A 21,597-nucleotide genomic window follows, 5' to 3' on the forward strand; every position below is an offset into this window, starting at 1 on the left:
ACTCAGATATGGAACATTTTGAGGTTAGTCTCATGTGCCAGTATTTCACCTATTTTGTAGTCGGAGTTGAGACAATTATTCCAATATCGGTACCAACAAACAAATGTATAGTTTAAGCGTTACAAACCTACATTACATACCTATACAATAAGGCGTAATTTCCATTTTGCGTATTTTCACAGGACCTGGTGTACTTTTCATTAAACCCTTTCTGTGTAATATTCTTATGGGATTTTTTCTGCCATGGATGAGCCCTCGAACAAGCGGGTCCTGGAGAGAGCATAGTATAAATACAATTAATTATAATTTTTACTATTCAGAAAATAAGCATTTTCCTAAAAAAAACAGTATATACGTTGGAATTTACAGCTTAAATAGCTTCAACATGTCTTGATTTGGATATAAGCCCTGTCCATAAACTAAGTTATCTTTTTTTTTTTTTTTTTTTTTTTAATTAAACTCTCACTTTTAGATACAGTCTTGTTGGGCAGTCAACGAATAAAATGTGAAGATATAATTACATGTATTCAAAATCATAGGATTAAGTTTGTGTGCACACAGTAGGATTTTTGTGTACATTATGATGGGTCCATATTTTATTGACTAGTCTGCCATCCACACTATTTGTCAACCTCAGTTTACTCACCAATAAATCACTCATGAAATAGTATTATTAAGGTTTAAAGCCATTTGACACTTTCGGTAAACCGTATTATCTAAGGCCCACACTTTGTGTATCACAACTTATATATATAACATAACAATCCTGTGGAAATTTAGGCTCAATCGGTCATCAAAGTCGGGAGAAAATAACGGGAAAACCCACCCTTGTTTTCGCACGTTTCGCCGTGTCATGACATGTGTTTAAAATAAATCCGTAATTCTCGATATCGAGAATTGATATTGTTTTAATGTTTTCTCAAAAAGTAAAGCATTATACAATACAATACAATACAATACAATGGGTTTTTATATAGCGCCATTTCATGGAATAATATTTCAAGACATGTCTTTCACCATTACCTTATGTGAACACTATAAGTTATTTTTTTTTCTGTTCCGAAATTGTCCAATGGCTTTAAGGAGGTTAACAAAATAAATAAAAAAAAATCTGCGGAATCGATCCGCAATTTTGTAGATGAAAAAAAACAGTATGAAGCCGGGACTTCAACCCACGCCACTCGGCTGTTCCGAAGGTTAAAGCGATGAAATCATCTGAATATGAGATTGAAGTTGTCCTCGTTGTATGTGTGGACTGCGCCTCTCATTACGATAACTATAATAACAATTCATTTATTTTTCAGACGTGTGTTCTGTTGCATTTTACGTAACAGGAAAATCACAAAATTCCTCCAGCTGTACCCCAACTGCCTTTGTTCAGGGCCCAATTTCATAGAGCTGCTAAGCACAACAGTTTGTTAACCATGAAATTTCTTCCATGGTAAAAACAGTATTACCAATCAAATTTCAATTTGTTGCATATTCCTTGTTACTGGTGTTCAGCTGTTGTTTGCTCATCCAGAAAAGTCACGTTGAAATTTGGTTGGTAATCCCGTTTTTATCAAGGAAGAAATTTCATGCTGAACACTTTTTTTTGCTATAGCAGCTCTATGAAATTGGCCCCAGGGCAGATGGTTCTCCGGCGTGAGGCCGTCACTATTTCCTACATACATCGGTGTTTATGGGTACAAAACAAACCGGATATTATTCTTTATCCCCAATACAAATTTAACATCTAAAAATTGTTTGCAGTACCCGCTGCTGAAAACATAGGATTCGAACTGCTTCTAGCCACCGGGCAATCTCGGTTGTCTATGTTTGACTTTACTCTAGAATGTCAAAGGTCGTTGGTTCAAATCCCACCACAGTAATATGCATTGTTTAAGTAGTGAGTATACAGTGCTATATTATGTATTTGGGGTAAAAACGAAATGAATATTCTTTATCCCCGATTCAAAATGTAACTGTTAAATTTGCATCGGGGATTCTATTAAATTTACAACATCCTGAACTATTTAATTTTGTGACTCATGTACAACATGCAGTTTGTTATTAAAACATCTGTACCCAGAAATGATTGGTCAACTTGTTGTCTTTTGTCCTTCACCCGTATCTTCCCAATTAAAAACATCATACTTGCTTCGTCGGTGCACGATTTATATTTGTTTTTCACCGTAATCTCATTTAAAGACAGTAGACACTATTGGTAATTGTCAAAGACCAGTCTTCTCACTTGGTGTATCTCAACATATACATAAAACAACAAACCTGTGAAAATTTGAGCTCAATTGGTCGTCGAAGTGGCAAGATAATAATGAAAGAAAAAACAACTTTGTCACACGAAGTTGTGTGCTTTCAGATGCAAGTTGATTTCGAATTCTGAGGTCTCGAAATCAAATTTTGAGGAAAATTACTTCTTTCTCCAAAACTACGTTACTTCAGAGGGAGCCGTTTCTCACAGTGTTTTATACTATCGACCTCTCCCCGTTACTCGTCACCAAGTAAGGTTTTATGCTAATAATTATTTTGAGTAAATACCAATAGTGTCCACTGCCTTTAACAACAACTAAAATACAAGACAGAAGTGCGTGCTCAATCTATAATTGAAATCACTTGGGAGAGTTGCATCTTTGTTGTTAGAAAAAAAAATGAGGTGAAGACGGGTCATACAAACACCCGGCATGAGTTATTTATTAATGCACTGATGTTTGAAGCAATTAATTGGTTCGTGTGGGTTGAAAATTCTAGGTTCTGTAAAACAAATATATAATATAATAATAAATAAAATAAACAAGAAAAAAAAAACTAATCATAAAACTGCTCGCAGGTGTTGCCATGGGAACTGAAATGAAACATCCAATTTGTTTAGAAATGACCGGATTAATCTTGAAATTGTTGTCCTCGAAACAGGGGATTGACCGACCTTTGCGTTTTTTTTACCCCATTTTAAGACCTTGATGATGTAAAAAACGGCGACCAATTGAAGACAGGATACATTTATTGCAATTTCTAAAGGCACTGGACAATAATGGTAATTACTCAAAACAATTGTTAGCATAAACAACTTACTTTTGGCATTATTAACGAACAATGGAGAGCTACTGATAGTATACAACATTGTGAGGAACAGCTCCCTCTGAAGTAACGTAGGTTTTGAGTAAGAAGTTATTTCTCACTCAAATAATAAAATATTCAGCTGAAGCCTTTTTACTTAAAATTCTGCATCTGCAACAAGGGTGTTTTTCGTTATTCTCTTGCAAATTCGATGACCAATTGAGCCAAAAGTGTCACAGGTTTGTTATTTTATGCATGTGTTGGGATACACCAAGTGAGAATACCAGTCTTTGACAAAATACAAATGTGTTCAGTGCCTTTAAGGCATTGACGACGAAAAACGCCGACCAATAGAAGACAGGATACATGTATTTAAATATTAAACGGCACTGCTCGTCGACGCACTACAAGTCTCCTTCCTCCACTCCCCGGCTTGGATGCTGGCTAACCCCCGCAGTATAACAAGCAACACGACACACACAATAAGTAGACACGGATGATCTCGACTTGGAATTAAACCGTACACATTATTTCAGCAAGATAGGATCTGACTGAAATTAAAAACATTTGAAAGATTCAACAATGAACGCCACTGTACCAACAAGCTCCCCAGTTAATACCGGGGCCCGGGACTCTGATGCCGGTTGGTCAGTTGGAGGTATTGAGGATAGCGCCGTAGTCCGTACAGCATACGGCATTATCAGCATCACCGGTATCATAGGAAACACTCTCATCTGCTTAATTCTACTGCGTTTCCGTCAGATGCGAACGAGCACGAGTTACTTCGTGGTGCACCTGTCCGTGGTAGACCTCCTGTCCTGCATTATGGTGGTACCGGTTCACCTCTTCCCGTCCCCGCCATCGATGGCTGGAAAGTTTGGCGATTTCGTCTGCCGCTTCTACGTCAGCAAGTACGTCATGTGGACCTGCATTCTGGTGTCTGTGGGCAGCCTGGTGCTCATTAACCTGGAGCGCTTCGTGGCTATCGTGTACCCTTTGAAATACAAGAGACTGTACACCACTCGTAAGATCACCCTGATGCTCCTGGCCTGCTGGCTCTACGCCCTTGTACACAACTCCTTTTTCTTTGCCGTGTACGAGCTGAAAGGTCCGGACGTGTGCCAGTATGTCGGCTTCCCGAGCTTGCAGGTACAGATCGTGTACGCACTCTACCACCTCTTCATATATTACGCTGGGCCGCTAGGTTTCATGCTGGTCAGTAATTGGAAGATGGTCAATAGCCTGCGGAGTAAGATTTCCCGCCTTAACAGTCAAACCGACCGTGCTGGTGAGTTTTTGCAATACATATGTCAAATGCTTCCGGTAGGCCTACCCCTTTTATAATAACAGTAACACCAATACAAGGCTGGAGCATTTTATCACATCCCTAAGGCGTATCAAAGCGCTCAGTATCTTGTCCTGCAAGGTATGTGGAGCTACGTTTTGAAGTACGATACCTATTACAACAGACGGGGCCAACGGCTTTACTTCCCATCCGAAGGACGAAGCCATAGTTAAGTGTCTTAAGGACACACATGTCACGACTGAACAGAAACACCAGAGTTTGAAATCGGTGCTCTTAACTGCTCGGGCACAACACTTTCAGAGTGTGTTCTTTGCTTTAGAGGAAATGGAAATAATAAAACTCCAATGAAACTTTGGCTACTCTGTTTACTTTTTGTGAACCAAGAATAAGAGGGCATAAGAGGGCAAAGAAAATAATTATAATGCACTGCTGTGTTTGTCGAATGATACTGCGGTGTGATTATTATGTGTTCTACTGCCAAGCAGCACCCACATTAACAAGAGTAGCCTACTAAAATATTTGTCACAGAGAACTGAATTGTCCTTCCGAATTATTATAAGAGTGCTAGTAAGGATAAATATACATACACTTTGGTGCTTGCTGCCTGTATTACTGCGACCTCATCCAGTTCTCGAAAGGGTTCAAGTGAGAGAGAAAATGTGTGTGCAGCCAAATTTTATGTTTACATGCTTGAGTGGAGTCAGAGAAAATCACCCGGTGTTGCGTAATCAAAGGAATGCATGGGGCCGCCAGGGCAATTTTAATGGAATAAAGACAAATATTGGAAGGTATTTAACATTCCCTCAACAATTACTCGAATCCAGGATTTGAATAATGTATTAAGGCCACAACTGGTCCCACCAGAACTTCAACTTCAGGTAAATACGGCAAAGCAAGGATACTGTACAAAGCATGTCCAGGAAATCAAAATAATTTCACAAATCAATATCTAAAAATCTGGGACAGAATCTGTTTCTGGTCGCACCAACTACCATACTGATGATCGTAGACTGCATCAATTGTATGTCCTTTCGGAGTTGACATCAACGCGGGAAACCCTTTAGTTGCGCGTTTTTTTTTTTTTTTTTTTTTTTTTAATACACCGTATAGCGATGTTACAACACTTTTTGAAAAAAATCTACCGGGGTGGGGGGGGGGGAGGGGCGATGTTAACCTTTTTTCCCCCTTTATGAAATAGTTCTCCAATAGGGACCATGTAAACCGGCGTTATTAAAAACGTAGTCTCATCTCAGGACAAAACATGGCAGGGTCACTGTACAAAACCCCTCAGTGTGGCGTAACAAAATAACACGCACCGCGGACAACGTCATGTCACCATTTCTACCACCACCACAACCACTATCAATCTTCCCTCTCCCCTCTTTCACCTCTAACCCCAGACAAGAAGAAACTATGGCACGCCCAGGCAGCCCACGAGCTTCAGAAGACCCTAGTCCTTGTCGGCATCACCTATGGCATCTGCTGGGGCCTCAACCAGTCAATGTTCTTCTGTTTCTTGCTGACCGTCCCAATAGATTTCACCCAGCCCTACTACCACTTTGGCGTCATCCTCGGGGTCTGCAACTCCTGCGTGAATCCACTCATCTACACGGTGAAGAATAAATCTTTCCGTAATGGTCTGAAGGCGTTGGTATTGCCGTGCAGAGGACAGCAAGTACAAGATCTTCATACGGCTACCACGAGTATTTCTCTTGCTGTGTCCAACGAGGAGCAGGGTGTGGCCAATGGTTAATTTGACTCAAAATCCTGTAGGGAAGTGACAAAAACGGACGCAGACACTTCCAACTTTAACTCTAATGCCGAAACGTCAAATTCTAGTCGATGGTGCAACACATCGTTGACTGTAACGTTGATGGTAATTTTTCGTTAGAATTTAAACTATAGCTTTATATACCATGACCTACCCTGGGCCCTATTTAATAAAGCCTGTAAGCACACTAATTTGCTTAGCATGAAATTTCTTTCTCAATACAAACAGGATTACCATTAAAATTTCCACGTGATTTTCAGGATAAGCAAACAACAGCTGAATGCCAGTAACACACAATATGCAACAAATTAAAATTTGGGTGGTAATCTTGTCTTTATTAAGGATGAAATTTCATGCTAAGCAAATTTGTGTGCTAACAGGCTTTATGAAATTGCCGTTGCCGTTGCCGTTGCCGTTTCCGTTGCCGTTGCCGTTACCGTTGCCGTTGCTGTTGCTGTTGCTGTTGCTGTTACTGTTTCTAAAATTGTCAGAGTGTGGTGTGCACGAGTTCCGTGTCTATATTTTTGGTGGCTATTGTGATAAGAATTCGCACATTGTCACAGTAATCACTCTGTGAAATCTGGCCTTTCCATTTCACCAGTGATATGGATTACTTCAGATTTCTTGTCGTGGTTGTATTGTGGGACAATTATGCACTCGATCAGTATGCATCCATTTCCAACGGAAAATATTGCTTAAATGCAGCGGACACTAATGGTAATTACTCAAAATAATTATTAGCATAATACCTTACTTGGTGACGAGTAATGGGGAGAGGTTGATGGTACAAAACATTGGTAGAAACGGCTCCCTCTGAAGTGGAGTAGTTTTCGAGAAAAAAGTAATTTTCCACGAATTTGTTTTCGAGACCTCAGAATTAGATTTTGTGGTCACGAAATCAAGCATCTGAAAGTACACAACTTCGTGTTGACAATAGTGTTTTTTCTTTCATTATTATCTCGCAACTTCGATGACCAATTGAGCTCAAATTTTCACTATTTTATGCGCATGTTGAGATTCACCGAGTGAGAAGACTGGTCTTTGACAATTACCAATAGCGTCCGTGTCTTTAACATGTTTCTTGCCTCGGCATTCTACGTGACATCAATCTACAATCTATCGTTAACCTGCTTCTGTACATTTTATTAAATTGAATATTATTAAATCGTACAAATCGCTGTGCCCAAAATTGTATCTGTTGTTGCCTTATAAATGACTGCTCTAATTCCTGTTCTGATGTTATAATTTTGTAAAGCTGGCAAGTCACGCAAGCAAGCCAGCGATAGAGCTCTTTCCTTTAAGAAACACAGAGTCCTGTCCCTAAAAATACACAGACCGCTTTGTCCGTCAAAAAGGGTTTCAAGACCTACCTATTTTCCTAGTATGTAGCAAACTTTGAAATTAATTCTTGCCCTGTTAAATTGAGTAAACTGAAACTAAAGAGAAATGTCTTAAAGCGATGTGTTATTTTCAAGTACAAAGTTTTGATTAACACAAAGAAATTGAACATTATTAGTCTCTGAAAAAAGAAGAAGCAAGATAACTTTGAAGAAAGTAGCACACAAAACACAGCAAAAAGTGCAGTGTGGCCATTAACAATTTTACAACTCACAAACGTGCCCAATAGTAACATTTCAGAGTGTGCTTCAATTAGGCCTACATTAATCTTGTTATCCCGTTCTTCACTTTTCTGATAAAATTATGTTTAACATTAGACGTTTTTTGTTTGTCTTTTGAATAAAGATATGAATCATTAATTTAACTATCACCAGGGGGGTAAATAAGCGAGCATGCGCATTAGGTGTTAAGTACACCTGTACGACTATTTTGGGGGAGCAAACTCTATAAAAAACGACGACGTTATTTTCGTTTTAAGATGCACAAGTCGCTGTATTGCATGCCTGCATTTCGAATCCCAAACCGCTTTTCATGTAAAAGTTTAAATAAATATTAAAGTATAACAAAAAGTAATAATAATAATACGAGTTATGTTCACGGTGTCCCTCGATACTGATTCTGTTGTGGGTAAGTCCGGCCTTGTGTTTGCTTAAAAATGCAACCCCGAATGCTTTTAAACAATTTTTTTGTCTTCAGAGTTTAAATTGTTGTTTTGTTGTTGTTTGTATTGGTCACTTTTAAGTGACCTTAATCATCGTGAGGAAGGGAAATCTCTGCCGAAGGTTTTGTTGATTATAACCATTTTGTATCCGTCTTTTCCTCCCACGATTCATGCATTCAATCTAAAATATCCTCTTCATTGTTATTGTATCTCCATTCACTTTTAATTCCTGTAAATTTTTAGTGCAAACAAAGTGTTAACTTTTTTGTGGTATATCGGACCACCGGACACAAAGTCTATGAAAAAGCAACTTGCTAACTTACCATTGCATAATTTTGAATTCTGCAATCTGCAAGCTTGAACGTGCACAAAATCCTTGACAAACTACAAAAAGCTCCCGGTTGCATTAGCATAAAGGATCTATTGATTTATTTAAATAATTGAATATATATGTTGATTGTAATGATTGAAACTTTAAAGGTAAGGCCTATTGTCAGCGTATAAATCTAATTTAGGCCTACTCTTCTAAAAAAAAAAAAACAATATACCGTATAAACATAGGTTACATAAAATATTTTTAAATGGGATTATTCACATATAAATGAAAAGTGTTTTCCCAGTCATCAAAACAACCACCTTAAAAACCGCTAAAACAAAACATACAATAAGAAGAATTATCCACCAAAATACAATCAAGAGTAGGTTATTAAGACAGTCAACATTCATTTAGCAGTTGAAACTAGGTTATTACAAAATATCCATTCCTGCACGCCCCCTTATCCCTACAAATCTATCTATATAGAAAATGAGTTATTGTTCTGTCTGATGGTTGAAATGAATTCCTAAAACGTAAGCTAAAATTAGAAAAACGCAGTCAAATTAACTGTTACCAGTAAAAAATATATTCTAATACGTAGTCATAAGACACCAAACATGAGTTCTAAAAGAGGAAAAAAAACCTTTACATATTGCATATTACTCTTGAGTAAACGGAATGACTTTACGACATAAGTACTTATATTCATATGATGTTTTAATTATTGTTAATACACAGTGTTAATTATAGATATTTGCTTTGCGGTAACACCATGTATGTATCTACTTGCTATAGGTAGAGCTTGTTCATTTGAGAACTGTCTTGCTATAATTATTATATTTACCGCGGAGTAGATTTATCGGATTTTTCGGGAGATTTCTCAGCGTCTGAAAAGAACTGTCGTGCTATGCCCAGTTCCTTGGCGGAAGGCCTAGAAAATTAACTGCACTATAGCGAAGCGAGTTCTTAAGAATGGTCTCAACGTGTCCACCAGTTTGCTCGATCGTCAGGAGAAAATATTATAAGCTCTGCAAACTATTTGTACGACAACAACAAAATAGTCCCTACAGGATTAGCAAAAGTTTGATATAAGATTTGAGGCATTGCATGGTGAGGTTTCAATATTTGGTCTGCGGTAAAACCATGTGTTTATATACTTGCCAGGTAGATAAGGTTCTTTAGATAACTGTATTTCTTTATTCTACTACCGCGGAGTAGATTTATCGGATGTTAGATACTTTGTAAACTTTGGAACTTGACAAAAGACATTGTCCCAATCCTCGCAACGCGTCTGATGAAGATACATAAACAAACTTCAACCAAACCTATTTGTCCTCAAACTCTAAGTTAATGTTCACATTTTGCTCTCCGGATCTTGGTGACGGGATCATGTACATCTGCGAAAAAAAAACCCCACAATTCATTATATATTTGTCTGTTCTCGTATTTCTGGTTTTTGTTTGATTTATATAATTATTACGGTTTTAATATTCATTATTTCCACATTAACGTTGTAAAACAGGCAATAGTATATTATCTGTTCCAAATAATACAGTTAAGCCAGGAGGAAATAAATATTGTACACTTTTAGGATACTGCAGGGGGAGCTCACTAAGAAGCAAAGCAAGCTTGAGTCCCAAACAGGTACACCCCTGTTATTTGTTCTAAGGATGCATTTTCTGGATGATATTTTTTAAGCCGAGTTGTAAACTGATGCTAGAGCAAAGGTCCATGCATTAAAGTATTGGATTATCTGTGTATCTTACGAGGCTGTTGGTGATTTTATCTTAAGACAAATGAGGCACTTGTGTTAATGATTGTGTAATACCAAAAGTATAACATTTTGAAGAAAAAAATAAAATATGAAAACAAACAAATAAAATACTGGTAATATCGAAATGTTGTCCATATCTTAATCTCAATTTTATTTTATTTGAATATGTTGTTGAATATAAATACCGTAGCTCTTAGACAATACCTGATCATCTTGGTTCTCGGTCATTGTGGTTAGAACGGACACGATGTTCTTGAAGGAAGGACGCTCGTCTGGCTTTTCCCGCCAGCATTTCAGCATCAAGTCGTAGCTGTAAAATTGAATGGTATTAGTAATAACAACTGTACAAAGCGCCATACCAAGAACATAGTGCTTACCAAATGGAGAGAAAAATGAAAAAAAAAGTAATACAAACAAATCCAATGACTAGCCAAGAAAACAAAACAATAGGAGCAAGATGATTGTTACAATAGAAGAATCTTCAGGAGGCGTTTGAACACAGATGATGATTTACTTTTTGGAGCTTACAACATACACAGTTCAACATACACAACATACACTTCACATAAATAGAGACAAGTAGACAGTCTCAAATCACAGTTTCTTGATCATAATTATATCTTTTTGTGCGAGGAGAACCTTAAAATGGAGAGACATAGCAAGTCATTGTATGAAAGTCGTGTATCCAATAAATACGTACATCTTACTGTCGCAGTTGGTTGGTTTAGGCATGCGATATCCATTCTTCAATTTCGACGCTAGGACACCAGTTGGTATCCCTGGGTATGGTGTACCACCTATTGACAAACAATATGCGGAGGTATTGTAATTGAACTAAAAATTAAATTCCAATTCTTAGATTATTTTTTATAAAATCGCACAGAAAAGTTATTGCAAAAAATATAAAGTTGCCTGTTCCCTTTTTCTTTTTATACTTAAATGAAACATTGCTTTTGGTAGTCGCTCTTACAACTAAGTAGTACTCCCTCAAATAAAACCTTTCTTGGTGAGAATTAAAACATTTTGAGAATCACTTCCCTTTGAAGTTTTTTTCCTTCATTTTTCATTATGGTTTATTAATTAACTGCACTGGCGGCCAAGCAGGCCACAAAGGTACATTTACAAGTAAAAATAGTTCGTTAAATTTTTTTTTTTTTTAAATGTATATATAAATATGTAATTATTTTAAAATTAATTAATTGCAAGAACAACCCAAAAGCACATTAAGAAGTGATATGGTTATCAGATGTTATCCCCCAAATACAAGACATGTCTTACCAGCAGTTACAATCTCCCAGAGGAGGATTCCATAAGACCATCTAGAAGAGAATGTTATGATAAGCATCATTGAGATTGAGGCAACCTACGGTTAGGAACGGGAGACTTGTAAACGTTAGGTGGCAGCAGACTTACCAGCAGGTACATTTGATTTGTTCACGTCATTCGGAGCATGCTCATATTCCGAAGAACACTTGACTAACCTGGGTAAGTCTGCTGCCATCTATAGAGTTCCCCCATAGTCCCTCATTTGGTGTAAAGTACAACAATCTTAGGTCATCAATTTGTTCATTCCAAAAAGTACCGAGTGAAAGGTTTTCTCTGAAACATTTAACATTGCTCAACTATTTTGATTAATTCTAAATTCAACTGCCTTAAAAAATAGCTTATTTATTTGTGTACACCCAAAAGGCAAATTGTAAAATCCTACATAATTTCGCCAGTGTTGTCTACAACTAGACCTTTCCATTCAACTTATAGGTACAAAACATTCGGGATGAAAAGAGTTTAAATTTCTGAACTGTAAACTCACACGTCACTCTCTGTGGTGTAAGTCTTGCTTGTCAAGGACTCCAAAGACAACCAGCGTGCAGGAACACGAGTCTAAGAGGAGGGAATAAAATGTTAGGCAAGGTAAGGATTTTATACTTGCGGTAAAAGCATCCGACTCATGCTCTGGTGTGTCTGATCAGCAGAATGGGGTTTCGAATCCCAGTCGTGAAACCTGTGGCTTTAAGAAAGACACTTTTAAAACCTTGATGCTTCAAACTTTGAACGGGACGTAAAGCCGTTGGTCCAGTGTGTTGTGCAACGCACGAAAAAGCACCCAGTGTACTTACCGAAACGAGAAGGAGTTCGCCCCGGTGTGTTCCTGGCCTCGATTTCACGAAACTCTTCCTAACTGAACACTGATCTTAGGACGAGTCCCAACCCTGCACTGTAGCATGCAGACCTTAAGATTAATCCTAAGTTAACTCATCCTAACTCGAGATAAGACGAGTCCTAACTCTAGAGAAATCAACGGCCGGTTTGATTGACAGCATATTGCGCCACAGCACATTGTAAACTACTACAATGTACTATGTGACATGAGTAGGTCTCATAATGTAAACGTAGTCCCACATACCCTGTAGGAAAAAACTAGATGTGTGCTTAGAAACTAACGTATTAAGCGTCCAATAAAATGTTTTGTATTATTTTTTAAATTTTTATTATGGGATAATAGCAGGTTGATTGTTAAGAAGAATTGTTTTTACCTGTGACGTCTGCATATAGGTATCTTCTCCTCGTGATAAACTATAATCAGAAATCTTTGCCACCAGATTTTCATCCAGAAGGATATTTCTTGCCGCCAAATCTCGGTGTATCACCTATAATATGTAAAAGTGCACACATCGAAAAAGAAGCTCACATTATCAGTTATTAAAATAAATTGAACCATATTTATTGATAACACAGTAGAAGCATTTTGTTGTCATGTTCAAAGGTTTGTTATGGTGGCATTCTAACATTTTTTTTCTTTCTGTGTCATGTTGGTCTTTGTGACTTCAACATGCATTTTGAAAAGTACTGAATATTTAGGACAAAACTTTGAGCTTTGTCCCGCCTAGATACTCTAGTCTATGAAGTGACAAATAACGGGCCACATCTTTTTTATCATCAGCCATGCAAGTTTGGGCCCAATTTGATAAATCCTGTAAGCACAAAAACCTGCTGAGCACAGTAAAGTATTGCTAAGCAAAAGCAAGTTATACCAGCCATCATTCCATAAAGTTGACATTGTTGCGACTGGTGTCCTACTCGTTTATTTTGGTTATTAAAATTTTCTGGATACATTCAAGTCCGCTGACTCACTGGCATAAATAACAATACAATGCTAGGTTTGTTTTTCTTTCATCTATGTACTCACTCCTGTTGCAGCAAGGTGTTGCATTCCTTTAGCGACATCCAAAGCAAACTGGAGCAAGTCAGAAGAAATAGATTCTTCACTATCCATTGATCGAGCATTCCTGAGGTAGGAACGAAGGTCACCATTGGGAAGATACTCCATGGCCACGTATAATTCACCTGATGTTTTTAGAAAGTGAGATGAGGTTAAAGGTCAATTCTACAACTCAATTTGAGAGGACTATTTATTAATTAAACTATTTCGTCTCGTAACTGACGCAATATACTTGTGAATGGTTTTACCTTCGTGTTGACACGCACCAAGAAGCATAACAATGTTTGGATGATATCCAATTTTGGTCATGGACAGAAATTCATCAAGGAAGATCTTTCTCTCGGCTGGGGAGGCATGTTCTGAAATCAAAATTGCAATGACACTGTTATGCTTGGAGTCATAGACAAACATCTACAAACCACTTCTAACACACATTTAATACTTTGTTTAAATGCCAGTTAGCAACCATCTAATTAATTTTATTACTATGCAGATGAATTTATTTAAAATATCATTTCCAACTTGTAAGAGAATGAGTGTGAGAAACATATTTTAAAGATTGAGTGGCCAGGGCCAAGATCGTTTACCCGCTTGATTTTTCCTAACATAGACCTTAATAGTCTGTGGTGTCAACAGTATTAATAATAATTGTTGACACACAGTGACCCCATCAGTACAAATATTCATGGATCCGCCCCTGGACTGGTGCAATACAACCTCCATCTGAAAGACTGTGGTATTGCTGTCAGTCTGTTTGCCTCTCGGTACAAGGCAGGTATGATTAGGCCTAGATGAGCAATGCAAGTTGTGAAATGGCAGGGTCTTATAGCGACCCAAGACTCTTGCGCACTTGATGATTTTAAAGAACAAAACTTATGAAGATAATACTGTCATCACCAAATATTGATTTAATGTGTAGCAGTGCTTATTTAACAGATGTTAAATTTGCTCTAGGATTGCAAGGTCGTTGGTTCGAAACCCACCCGAGTAATATGCCTGTGATTGTTGTCAAAGAACTCGGGTAAGTACTGAGTATACAGTGCTAACACACATCGGTGTTATATGGGTAAAAGAAAACAAAATTAATAATGCTTATTTACCTTGCAGCTTCTTGATTGCAGCCTTGCAGAGTTCTCCAGCAATCATTACTCCACCGTACAACACCTCACCAAACTGCCCCTTCCTTAGTACTTTTGTTCCTACGATAAAGTTGTCCCACAATACATTCCATGGTTCAGCCCATGTAGGTAAACCAACATCTTCATAGGTTGGAGATACATGAACATCTCGAACTGGCTCATATCCAGGTGCTAGATTCTGACCAACTGACCCGGAGTCAATTGCAGCTTTGTTGATTTTATCGTCGGGTGTTATTCTGTTTTCGTAACCCGTCTGTCGGAAGTTTGGGCAAAATACAACTATTATTGTAACGCATTTTCTTTTAACCATGAGAGCATTACTCATTATGTCACATTTATTAAGGAATTTAAAAGCTGATAGGACCAAAGCATTTTCCTGACATCATTCCCCACTAAAATTAATATTCTTTATCCCCGATGCAAATTTAACATCTATTATATCGTTGCGGTACCCGCTGCCAAAACATAGGATTCGAACTGCCTCTAGCTGCCGGGCAACCTCGGTAGTCTAGTTGGTAAGACACTGCTCTAGAATTGCAAGGGTCGTGGGTTCGAATCCCACCCGAGTAACATGCCTGTGATATTTTTTCACAGGACTCGGGAAAGTACTGAGTATACAGTGCTAACACACATCGGTGTATGGGTAAAAACCAAAATTAATATTCTTTATCCCCGATGCAAATTTAACATCTATTATATCGTTGCGGTACCCGCTGCCAAAACATAGGATTCGAACTGCCTCTAGCTGCCGGGCAACCTCGGTAGTCTAGTTGGTAAGACACTGCTCTAGAATTGCAAGGGTCGTGGGTTCGAATCCCACCCGAGTAACATGCCTGTGATATTTTTTCACAGGACTCGGGAAAGTACTGAGTATACAGTGCTAACACACATCGGTGTATGGGTAAAAACCAAAATTAATATTCTTTATCCCCGATGCAAATTTAACATCTATTATATCGTTGCGGTACCCGCTGCCAAAACATAGGATTCGAACTGCCTCTAGCTGCCGGGCAACCTCGGTAGTCTAGTTGGTAAGACACTGCTCTAGAATTGCAAGGGTCGTGGGTTCGAATCCCACCCGAGTAACATGCCTGTGATATTTTTTCACAGGACTCGGGAAAGTACTGAGTATACAGTGCTAACACACATCGGTGTATGGGTAAAAACCAAAATTAATACACTAAAATCCCGTTTAAATTTGTTCAGTCACTATTCCCTATATTTTTGTTTGGGTTAGGTTTTTTTCTGTCTCACTTCAATGGTATAATATGCCTAAAGGCTAGAACATATTTTTGTGTATTTTCTTTTGTATTATCTTTTTTGTACAAGTACATACAAAAATTACATTGGTGAAAAAAGGGAAACCCGAACAGGCACATAGGCCCACTAAATGGGTACCCTTAGTTTACACATCAAAAACCAAAGACAAGGGACAAGCACAACTACAGGCAAACAACCGAAGAAAAACATAAAATATAAGCAAACTCACAAAAAAGAGGGAAAAACTACAACTACTGGGTGTGACAGATAAAACCAAAAACAAAACGAAAGAAAAACAATATTTCCAAAATGAGGTAAGGTAAATCCGTTTATATCAATGTGGCTAAATCGTATTAATGTGGCCCAAGTTTTTACTTTAAAGAAAATTTTATTTTTTTTGTTTTGCAAAAAAAAAAAAAAAAACCGGTAGCTGACAGGTTAACAACTTTATGTTATCCACCATTTACATAAACTTAACATGTAGAAGTTTGAGATCAATCGGCCATCTGGGTCACAAGAAAATTGCGATAAAAACTGATAATAGCATTAGCACGACAGTGATGCAAAAAAAAAGGGGGGAAAAAAGAATAAAACGCTATCTTGATAAGCGATGAACTTCGAACGGGAAATTAGTTTTATTAGGATGTCTCATCATCATCTGACCGGGTAAGTTTGCTGTAAATCTGTGATTTTAACGTTTTTTTTACCAACTCTGTAATGTTCCTTTAAGAAACTAAAAGCAAAGTTTCCTTGTTTTTGTTGTCATTTCGAAATGAGTTATAGATGGTTAGGCTATAATGGTATTGCAAGTTTCATACAAACTCGATGCCAGTCTTAGTCTCAACCTTTTCATGGCGTAATCGCTGTTTATGATAACGTTTTTCCAGTGTTTGAATGTAACTTCACAGTGTTGTGTAGCTTTTACAACTAGTCCAGTACGCCCTCTAATATAGTCTCTACAGATATCTTGGTTTCTTACCATTTCTTGGTCTCGCGTTGGTTCTTGTGGTTTTCTCTTTCGAAATCTGAGAAAGAAAACCAGACACCCAAACACAAGAATGACGACCAAGATGATCATGCAGATGATAACTATAGTTGTAGTTGAATAAACTGGAGGTGCGTCATCCGTGCGTCATCCTATGATAAAGACTATAGTAATGCGCAAATAATCACCATGCTGGGTGTGACAGATTCAAAAGAAAAAGAAGAAGAAAAAGAAAAACATATTGCAAAATTAGGTAATTAGGCTATAATCATTTGATATTGTAACACTTTCAATTACAGGTGTCACAATAACAATTTGCTGATAACACTTGTAACACAAAACAAAATGTTCACAGATTTACACTAAACTTACACCGTCTTAAGATGATCAAAGTAGAAAGTTTACCTTAAAATAATAATTGCTGTGGTGCTGCAGTTCTTGAGGAATGAGTAAACCAATGTAACGAAAGTACTTTTGTTCGTCCGCTGAGACGAAACTTGTTTTCGTGATTTGTGAAAATTAGTTTAGCATGTAAAAACGTATTTTCATGACATGGTTTTACTCATTTTTCAAAACTACAGCACCTCAGCAGGGAAGCTTTCTACCATCATTATCTACAACCTTTTAGTTTAATGTAAATCTGTGGACCTTGTGTGTTGTGTCCTACAAAAATTACCTATTGGATTATACCCTTTAGAATAAAACTCAGATGATGACTGTTTTCTTTGGGCTAAATATAAAGAGTGCTTTATGTGCACTCTATAAAGTGAGAGAAAGCATTTAATTAGAGAGAAAACATACATTTACTCACTGGACACTGTGACATTGAATGTACATATCGTTGAATTGCCAGCCTGATCAGTGAATGTGTATAGGACTGTAGTAACTCCATCGGTGAATGTTGATTCAGGTTGGTGAGTCTTAGTCACAGCTACTCCAATGGTTTCAGAAGTAGATGGTTCAGTCCATGTGACAACCACATCACTATTGCCTTGTGTTAGGTTGACATTGATTGGATCAGGACAACCTATTACTGTGGGTGGTTGGTGCTCATCAGCTGTGTGAAATAAAGGAGGATTCAGTATAAATTCCCTATATCCACCATGACGAGTGAAAATCTATTTGGGAAACCTGCAAACTATGGCAGTTATGTCTCTATTTCTCTCTCCCTTCCAAACCAAATATTAATTAAAAATCGGCTATAAGTATTTGCTATGACTCAAAGTAGGAAGAGCGCTTCATCGCAGGTGACAATAGTGCCAAGAACCTGATGGTAAGTATGTTTAAACGTATTGTCAACAAATTTCAATATAGTTAAAGTTACAAGTAAACTTCAAACAATGAAATTCAATTGTCTCAAAGCAAATCTATGAGTTTCAGAAAGATCAGAATAACGTTATAATTTGCATTTATTTGATTTATTGACTTGTTCAAAAGTAGCTAAGTTATAGGACAACATTCGAACAGCCGAAGCAGTTGCTTATTACATTGGTACGTACTATTATTAATACCAGTTTGATAAAACTTTCCACTGAACTTATATGTAATTACTGACAGCCGTTTGTGCGGCACCATAATGTAGCCCGAGCCCTAATAGCCCGGACCTAAATGTAGCCCCAAACATGTACCTAAATGTAGCCCGGACCTAAATGTAGCCCGGACCTAAATGAACTTAGCCACAGACATGACACTACTGCTTATGGTGTTCCAAAAAAGACACTTCGCGTCGCCGTTGCCGTCGCAGTCGCCTTCGCCATCGCCGTTGCCGTCGCCGTCGCCTTCGCCATCGCCGTCGCCGTTGTCGTCGCATTTGTCGTCGCCGTCGCCTGCGGACTCCTGAGGGCGCTGTTTCACTATCCTGCACAGAGCTAACAAAATATTTAAAGATGTAAGGGGGCCGAGGGCTGCGACCGTGACGGCGTCGGCGACTGACTGCGACTGCGATGGCGACATTGACGGCGATGGCGACGGTGACGGCGACTGCGACTGCGACGGCGACGGCGACTGCGACGGCGACGGCGACGGCGACGGCGACGCAAAGTGTTGTCTTTGGAACACCATAACTGCTAGATATCCGTCTGTGGATGTTCAATATATGGTCTAAGATTTACTTGAACTGGGGACAAATTCCATTGCGTTGTTTCCATTGTCCGACATAACCCTTAACTTAAAACAAAGCCTTTTTTGTAAATTTGAATATTGTGATATTGATTTAAATCACATTTGCTGTTTGATATTTCCAGTAATCTACTACAAAATGCTCACGCGCCGTTTGCGTTGTGCACAGCGTCAAGTCGGGCGGCCATAAGGGAGATTACAAAGTTAATCCGACTCATAGTTGACAGCTACCCCTTCCAATCAAATAAGGGATTTGCAGCTCCTTAATTAAATTTTTATGAAATTATTGACTGCAAAATCATTACAATTATGGCAATGTCAAACCCCACTTTCCGTGTACAATCACATGACATCGTGTGAACATTCTCGTGGAATTTCTCCTAATTGGTGTAACTATGTTTACCCATTACTGGCATTGTTCAGCCACCGGTAAGGTCTCACGTTACAAATCCCGGATTATTCCTCAGTGATTTCGAGAATTGAGTCTTTATTGAACAACAAATTGCAACAGTAATCATGTCTTTTTAACGCACAGGTCACGTGACGCACGGAGCGCAATCGATCAATTGAGTCCAGTTTATTATGCATGTTTTTTATTTGAAACGAGTCAAACAACTCGCCCTTACATTCATTGTAGCAATCATAGTGTGTAAGGGGAGAAGCGAATCATACATGTAGCTGTGTATCCGACCATCAGATGAGACAAGTGTGTTTTTTTTATCAGATAAGTGCATCTTTATACGGAGTATATCGGTATGGTCTCTGGTAGTAAATTTTCCCGACTGATAATTGATGTTTTGGGGTGGGAGACAGATGTCTCTGTGTTCAAACACTGAGTCAATGATTACAGCAGAACTAATTATGATGTTTTTATGAAACTCTATAAAGACAAGAGAGGTACAAAGGGGGGGGGGGGGCGGTAAAAGGAAGGGGTTTCTGGGGAAAAGGTAGTTGGAACATATAGGTCAGGGAGACATTGAGGGTGGGGGTGTTTATAGTAGCGGTGTTGAACAATAAAAACAACCCAAAGGGCTTGTGCCCAAGAAACGGTTGAAGTAAATCTTCCTTTACGACGAATATTTGGCAGTAGGTTTGTGTTTAAGAAAAACATTTATATGAACAAAAGGCGTTTACATCCAAAACGAGAACATTACAAGGTTCATTCGGTGTTTGTGAACAAAGCTGTTCCATGGTCTTTTGCTAGATTATGTGCTAAAATTACCAATGAGTCTTTAACTGAAAACAAGTTTGAAAAATGAGGTCAACTTGAGGTCACGGTTTTTCAAAATTTATCCCCAACCCCCAAGGAGTCCAAACTACAAACAGTTTGCTGTGATGCTGCAAAGACTTCCCAATTTAATATCCAAATGAGGATCACGTGGTTAATTATTAACAAAAATAAAACAAAAATATGATAGGAATAAGGTTACGTCCTAAGTTTCCACTTGATATTGTTTTACGTGTTTAAAAACACATCATTTTGTAGGATACTTCTTTCCTGGAAAATCTGTGCAAGCTTCGAATCAAATATTACATACGACGAGTTTCCCCGCAAACAAGCAAAAATATCCCAGCTAAGCTGTGAAATATATGCTTTATGTAAGCGCATAATATCCGCGGTTTTAAAGTGTCAATTATCCAGTGAATCCAATTAGACACTGGCAGGTGACTGTAGTGCCAGAAACCCGACATACACCTCCATTGAAACAGGTAACCATCGCACATGGACCTGTGTCATAAGAAGTATAACATTAAGAGTACATTCAACTTAACTTCAACAAAGTAAAGGTACAAAGAACTCTCAAACAAAGAAATAAAATTGTCTCGAAGTAAATCTGTGAGTTTCTGAAAGAGCAGATAAGCATCCCGGCTTATGGTTTTCATTCGACCTATTGACTTGTTCAAAAGAAATTGACATCGTTTGGCAACAGTCAAACAGCCGAAGAAATTAACTTGATGTACATTTTGTGCGTACCTGTTTAAAAAAAAAAACCTGTCCACTGAACTTATATATACTTACTGGCAGTTGTTTGACAAAATTGTCCAGTGAATCCAGCTGGACACTGGCAAGTAAACGTAGTGCCAGAACCCTGACATGTACCTCCATTGAAACAGGTAACATTCGCACATGGACCTGTGTCATGGAAAGTATGGTTAAAAGTATTGTCAACGAAATTACAATTCATTTCAAATTCAAAGAACTTTCAGTCTCGAAAAAATGCTTGGAAGTTTGTAAAAAAAAAAAAAAAAAAAAAAACGTTTTGCTTTCATTTGATTTCTCGACTTATTCGAAAGTAACTAATATCAAAGTATGAAAAAACAACATTCGAACAGCCCCGAAGAAAGCAACTAAGATTGCATTTGTACTAACTAATGGTACCAGTGAGCTTGATAAAACTTTCCGCTTAACTATATATACTTACTGAGAGTCGTTTGACAAAATTGTCCAGTGAATCCAGTTGCGCACTGGCAGGTGAACGTAGTGCCAGAAACCAGACATGTACCTCCATTGAAACAGGTAACACCCGCACATGGACCTGTGTCATAAGAAGTAACATTAAAAGTACATTCAACTAAACTTCAACAAAATAACGG

The 21,597-nt window shown here is 38.1% G+C and overlaps 2 protein-coding genes across 2 annotated transcripts; one reads left to right on the plus strand and one right to left on the minus strand.

The window, feature by feature from the left end:
* The first annotated feature begins 3,636 nt into the window (after window positions 1-3,636).
* On the plus strand, window positions 3,637-6,113 carry LOC139938187 (galanin receptor 2a-like). Its single transcript, XM_071933579.1, has 2 exons — window positions 3,637-4,342; window positions 5,761-6,113. The coding sequence occupies exons 1-2, from the start codon at window positions 3,637-3,639 to the stop codon at window positions 6,111-6,113; spliced, it is 1,059 nt and encodes a 352-aa protein (XP_071789680.1).
* A 3,640-nt stretch (window positions 6,114-9,753) lies between these two features.
* On the minus strand, window positions 9,754-17,014 carry LOC139938893 (angiopoietin-1 receptor-like). Its single transcript, XM_071934543.1, has 10 exons — window positions 16,879-17,014; window positions 14,601-14,892; window positions 13,749-13,859; window positions 13,468-13,625; window positions 12,815-12,928; window positions 12,091-12,161; window positions 11,559-11,599; window positions 10,981-11,077; window positions 10,485-10,590; window positions 9,754-9,903 (listed from the first exon to the last, which is right to left on the minus strand). The coding sequence occupies exons 1-10, from the start codon at window positions 16,975-16,977 to the stop codon at window positions 9,832-9,834; spliced, it is 1,161 nt and encodes a 386-aa protein (XP_071790644.1). The 5' UTR covers window positions 16,978-17,014; the 3' UTR covers window positions 9,754-9,831.
* Between the last annotated feature and the right edge of the window lie 4,583 nt (window positions 17,015-21,597).

The sequence above is a fragment of the Asterias amurensis genome, chromosome 6 (genome assembly GCF_032118995.1).
Source record: "Asterias amurensis chromosome 6, ASM3211899v1".
Taxonomy (NCBI): domain Eukaryota; kingdom Metazoa; phylum Echinodermata; class Asteroidea; order Forcipulatida; family Asteriidae; genus Asterias; species Asterias amurensis.

Excerpts from the sequence above, each read along its gene's own strand:
- LOC139938893 (XM_071934543.1), bottom strand. The coding sequence starts at position 16,977 with ATGATCATCTTGGTCGTCATTCTTGTGTTTGGGTGTCTGGTTTTCTTT. Across the intron at positions 11,078-11,558 it reads CTGGGAGATTGTAACTGCTG|GTGGTACACCATACCCAGGG; the intron begins GTAAGACATGTC and ends GTTTGTCAATAG. Across the intron at positions 10,591-10,980 it reads ACCAACTGCGACAGTAAGAT|CTACGACTTGATGCTGAAAT; the intron begins GTACGTATTTAT and ends TCAATTTTACAG.
- LOC139938187 (XM_071933579.1), top strand. The coding sequence starts at position 3,637 with ATGAACGCCACTGTACCAACAAGCTCCCCAGTTAATACCGGGGCCCGG. Across the intron at positions 4,343-5,760 it reads CAGTCAAACCGACCGTGCTG|ACAAGAAGAAACTATGGCAC; the intron begins GTGAGTTTTTGC and ends CTCTAACCCCAG.